General features: G+C 38.2%; 1 protein-coding gene across 3 annotated transcripts in view; it reads left to right on the plus strand.

Moving 5' to 3' along the window:
* The window catches only part of dpy19l3 (dpy-19 like C-mannosyltransferase 3), a 68,871-nt gene extending 63,763 nt beyond the window's left edge, over positions 1-5,108 (plus strand). For all 3 annotated transcript variants that reach the window (XM_063067461.1, XM_063067462.1, XM_063067463.1), the window contains one exon: positions 4,251-5,108. In XM_063067461.1, the coding sequence (XP_062923531.1) occupies positions 4,251-4,421 (171 nt within the window). In that variant the 3' untranslated portion in view covers positions 4,422-5,108. The remainder of the gene's footprint in view (positions 1-4,250) is intronic.
* The last annotated feature ends 892 nt before the right edge of the window (positions 5,109-6,000 follow it).

Raw genomic sequence — 6,000 nt, forward strand, 5'->3', positions numbered from 1 at the left:
TAACGTCATAATTCCACATGTCAATCCACGCCCTCAACTCATCCGCCTTCCCCACAATACTCCTAGCATTGAAATATATACACCTCAGAAGATCTTTACCACCACTCACAACCTTTCTCTTAGCAGATTTGCTTAAACTTTTAACATCATTTATTTTCACCCCAGCCACACTGTCAGCTCTGGCACTCTGGTTCCCAACCCCCTGCAAATCTAGTTTAAAGTCTCCCCAATAGCACTAACAAACCTTCCTGAAAGGATATTGGTCCCCCTGTCGTTCAAGTGTAACCTGTCTCTCTTGTACAGGTCCCACCTGCCCCAGAAGAGGTCCCAATGATCCTGAAATCTGAAACCCTGCCCCCTACACCAGTTCCTCAGCCACTTGTTCATCCTCCAGAGCATCCTATTCCTACCCTTCAGCCAAACATTTCTGGTAACTGTTGGTCAGTCCTGAATACCGGCTTGGACGAATCCCTCCTTACAAAGCTGCTTCAACTCTGTGATGTTGGTGGGCTTCCTTCCACAACATTTCTATAGGATTAAGCCAGGACTTTGTCTCGGCCATTCTAAAACAAGAATTTTCTTTTTAAGCAGTTCTGTTGTTAATTTACTCTTGTCTTTTGGATCATTGTCTTGTTGCATTATCTAACTACTATTAAGCTTCAAGCGACAAACTGCTACCCTGACATTCTCCTGTAAAACATCTTGATACAATTTTGAATTAATTGTTCCCTCAATGATTACAAGCTGTCCAGGCCCCGAGGCAGCAAAGCACCCCAAACCGTGATGTTCCTTCCACCGTGCTTCACGGTTGGGATGAGGTTTTGGTGTTGGTGTGAATGCCCTTTTTCCTCTAAATATAGCAATGTGCATTTCTGCCAGAAAGTTCAGCTTTTGTGTAACGCGCTGTAAGGTTTCACTGCTAACGTAATAGCCTCTCTGTAATGATTCACTGCTAAGGTAACGGTTTCTCTATAGCAGCAATGTCTGAGTTATGACTAGAGCTAACGGGGGCTTTGGTATGTATGCTAGCCAATGAGAGGCATGTTCTTCTTTCCTGTGGGTCTGGGAACAGGGATTTTGCGGTCTTTTGTTGGCGGGAGATGATGAGAGAAGACGTGAGTGGAGAGAGTTGGTAGACTGCCGGACGGAGTGAGCTAGGAGCGAGGGTCTGAAGGTCAGCGACGCTTAGAGGAGGTCAACGGGAGACAAAGGGACATAACCGTTAGCTCCAACGTGCACATTAGACTGTTTCATTAAAAGGCACCCTTTTTCTTTTTTATTTCCTTTACTAACCCTATAGTCAGATTAGGATTCATAAAGTTCAATCGTTAAATGGCATATGGTGTACTGTCTGATATTTTGTGGTTCGGATTTGTAACCGGGCAACACATCACGCAGCATCCACACAAATGAGATTTCTGAGTTTGGCTGAGCCAGAGGCTGTCTTACCCTAGACAAACACATGCTGGCTGAACCTAAGGGTTACATGTGTTTCATCTGTCTACAAACAGGTGAGAAGCATTGTAGAACATGCAGGTGGTCTTTTGCAAACTTGAGTCGTGCAGCAGTGTTTTTGTTTGGAAAGCAGTGGTTTCCTCCGTGGCATCCTTCCATAAACACTATTCTTGTTCAGTGTTTTTCTTATAGTGGACACATGAACAGAGAACTTAGCAAGTTCTAGAGATTTCTGCAGGTCTTTTGCTGTTATCCTTGGGTTCATTTTCACCTCCTTCAACATTGCATGGTGTGCTCTTGGTATGATCTTTGCAGGATGTCCACTCCTATGGAGATTAGCAATAGTACTGAGTTACTGAGTTTCCTCCATTTGTAGACAGTTTCTCTAACTGTGGATTGATGAACACTCAGATCTTTAGAAATGCTGTTGTAGTCTTTTCCAGCTTTGTGCACCTCTACAATTCTTCTAAGATTCGCTGAAAGTTGTTTAGATCGAGGCATTGTGCACATAAACAGATCTTTCTTGAGAAGAGCAGGCTCTGTCAGTAACGTGACTTCGTGTGTCTTTTTTATAGGGCAGGGCATCTCTGCAACCCACACCTTCAATCTCATCTCATTGATTGGAATACCTGACTCCAAATAGCTTTTGTAGAAGGCATTACCCCTGAGGTTCACATACTTTTTCCAACAAATACATGTAATATTGGATCATTTTTCTCTCTAAATAAAAAAGTTTTTTTGCGTTATTTATTTAATTGGGTTCTTTTTATCTAGTTTTAGGACTTGCATGAAGACCTGATCACATTTTAGGTAATTTTTATGTAAAAATGGAGAAAATTATATCGGGTTCACAACCTTTCTAGCACCACTGTAGGTGGAATCAGGTAGGGAGGGGATCATGGACAAAATGGGGACAGGGATGGGAAAGGTGGACAAAGGGAAAAGAAGATTAGATGAGTAACTGCAATAGATTAGTAATCTTTCCTCTCCTTGTTGGTCTGACACATTGTCTTCACCCAAAATGTTGACTTGCACCTTTTGTCTCCAAAAATATGACATAACCTACTAAGCCATTCCAGCATTGTGCTTTTTGATGCTAGAAGTATTTGCATCTAATATATTTAACATTTCTTTAATTATTGTCCCTACCATTTCCAGTAATTTAGTTGTCATATTGCCATCAGTTATAAAACTGACCACTTCAAAATTAAAAGTTAAGAAATATTCTGTTATAATCCACATGACCTGAAAATTATTTATACCAAGTGGATTTCAGTCACCTATTAGTTCATTACCTATCAAAACAATATTAGGTCACTTACAGTTTTGCTCCCATTGTACTGATCTTTTGTACCATTTTTAACAAAGAAAGGTGTATAACCAAAATCAAAAAAAATCACACACCTACTGAAATTATGAACTATAACAGATAAAGGGAAGTCAGTTACATGATGAGTGTGTTCAAGTTTGCCATGTGGAGAGAGTTGGAGTGCACTGGAATGATAATTGAGAAGATTATTCTTCAGGGTGTTTGAAGCTTCCACGTTAGCGTGAGAGACACTTGAAAGTGTTAGGATTGATTGTGTGCCTTCCACCATCAAAGATGTTGTGTAGCATTAAATTAAGTGAAATCTTTTCGTGATTTTTAATAACGACCTGGATGTGGGGGTAGAAGGGTGGGTTGGCAAGTTTGCAGACGACACAAAGGTTGGTGGTGTTGTAGATAGTGTAGAGGATTGTCAAAGGTTGCAGAGAGACATTGATAGGATGCAGAAGTGGGCTGAGAAGTGGCAGATGGATTTCAACCCAGAGAAGTGTGAGGTGGTACACTTTGGAAGGTAAAACTCCAAGGCAGAGTACAAAGTAAATGGCAGGATACTTGGTAGTGTGGAGGAGCGGAGGGATCTAAGGGTACATGTCCACAGATCCCTGAAAGTTACCTCACAGGTAGATGGGGTAGTTAAGAAAGCTTATGCGGTATTAGCTCTCATAAATCGAGGGATAGAGTTTAAGAGTCACGATGTAGTGATGCAGCTCTATAAAACTCTGGTTAGGCCACACTTGGAGTACTGTGTCCACTTCTGGTCGTCTCACTATAGGAAGGATATGGAAGCATTGGAAAGGGTACAGAGGAGATTTACCAGGATGCTGCCTGGTTTAGAGAGTATGGATTATGATCAGAGATTAAGGGAGCTAGGGCTTTACTCTTTGGAGAGAAGGAGGATGAGAGGAGACATGATAGAGGTGTACAAGATATTAAGAGGAATAGATAGAGTGGATAGCCAGCACCTCTTCCCCAGGGCACCACTGCTCAATACAAGAGGACATGGCTTTAAGGTAAGGGGTGAGAAGTTCAAGGGTGATATTAAGAGGAAGATTTTTTACTCAGAGAGTGGTTGGTGCGTGGAATGCACTGCCTGAGTCAGTGGAGGCAGATACACTAGTGAAGTTTAAGAGACTACTAGACAGGTATATGGTGGAATTTAAGGTTGGGCGGGGGGTTATACAGGAGGCAGGGTTTGAAGGTCGGCACAACATTGTGGGCTGAAGGGCCTGTAATGTGCTGTACTATTCTATGTTCTATGAAATTCTAATGTCAGGACTGGCTATGTCTATTTAATATTGACTCCATGCACATTAACACGATTTGGAGTCCCACCAGTAGGTAATAATTCGGATTGGAACAACTTATTTTGAGCACTCAATGCATTTACTCTGAAGCCTTTCATGTTTTTCTACTGCAAAAGTAATAACCTTGTAATTAAAGATAAAAATCAAAATCCTCTATTTTTCAGGTGATGGACGGTCCTGGAGAAAATGATCCAGATTTAGAGACTTCTCCTCATCCACGCTTCTGTGATGAAATCAAATCCAATGCACCTCTGTATTCTTCCTATTTCACTCGTGTATTTAAAAACAAAACTTTTCATGTCTACAAGCTAAAGAAAAAGAAGGGCAAACCTTAGTGGAAGTAAAATTTTGTAACTTTTCAATATTACATAGCAGATGATAGATATTTGTTTTGGCAAATGTAAAGCCAAGTCGAACTTATATAAGCATCTAATCTTGTATGTGAGGTTGTAAGCTCTGTTCCTTCAGAGAGCTGCGATTAATGCTTATTGATTCCTATTCAGTACAAAGTGTAATGTTCAATATCAGTGAAACCTTTTGCTTGAACTACTTCTCTGTTGCATTTATTTATATTTCACTTACTATATTGGAGCAAGAATGTTACTAGACACTCTGTTTCTCATTTGTATTATATTCCATAAATTGTTATTTATTTGCAAGGCACTATTGCATAATTTCTGTTACTCAAAAGTGTTAGTATCTTCTTCATGCATTTATTTGAATTCTTGGATATTCTTTACAGTATTAATTTTTAATAGCTTTTCTCTACACATTCATGCATGGAGGGATCACTTAGATTGTTACTACATTATTTTTTACATTTATTCCTGTAGATGAAATTGAGGATTTAGTTACTGATAATGATTAGATTATTTATAGTGTAAATTATGAAAAATTGTACTTAAATAGTACCAAGTGATTAAATTTGTTAGTAATGAACTGTAAAAAGTTTTGTTATACTGTTGCTCCACAATTATATTTTGAATATTTTAACGTTATTAATTAAACATTCTCACTGATAACTAGCAAAATCAAGCTCGAGAACTTTGATTCAGACTAGTTCACAGCAAGTATCTATGCATTACTTACATTCTGAGTTGATCACTGGTCAAAAAATGATAATAAAACTAAGCACTACGTTTTTATTTAGGATTAATGTAAAATTATACAGAACTTTCTGCAATAGAATTTTGTAATACAGTAATTGTAATCTTTGACAAAGGTTATTGCATGTATGAAAAACTGATTTGTCACATGTTTGATGATCTAGACAATACCAGATAATTTTCTCCTTTTTTTTGACAGTAGCCTTCAGCCATCCCTTCTAGATAATCATTTAACCCCTGGTCCACTGTTTCAGCAGAGTCTTAAACTGCTGATATTGTATTTGTTTTCACGCAAGATAAGAGCCATACTGAAGGATAAGAGCAATTTTGTTTTTTGTTCTACACTAATTTTTCTAAAGTTACACATAGGTCACACAATTACTTAGGTTATTCGGTCAGCTCTAACCACTTTGTTTGAAAAATGCTAACAATTTAACTTTTTATAAATGACAATTATTAAGAGAACTAATTGAGTTTCAGCACTGATATTTGACTTTAACAATCCATTATGATCAACTACACTGCAGAATACTGTACTCTGAATGTTGCTTTCTTTAATCACATTGTATAGCAAATATGAATTTTGAAATAGAAATTCTGACTTTAGTGAATTCAAACCACAACATTGTTTCATGCAAACTTTTAGGAAATTATAAATACATTCTAATAGATGTTCTTTGTCACAAAATGTATACCTTTGGTTGTAAATGCCTTGGACAATTATCTAAAAAGGGAAGTTTAAAGATGAATCAATGTTTAAACTTATAAGTTCCGTGACCTCTTTAAAACAAATGCTTGAGAATCTTTC

This window comes from Mobula hypostoma, chromosome 14 (genome assembly GCF_963921235.1).
Source record: "Mobula hypostoma chromosome 14, sMobHyp1.1, whole genome shotgun sequence".
Lineage (NCBI taxonomy): Eukaryota > Metazoa > Chordata > Chondrichthyes > Myliobatiformes > Myliobatidae > Mobula > Mobula hypostoma.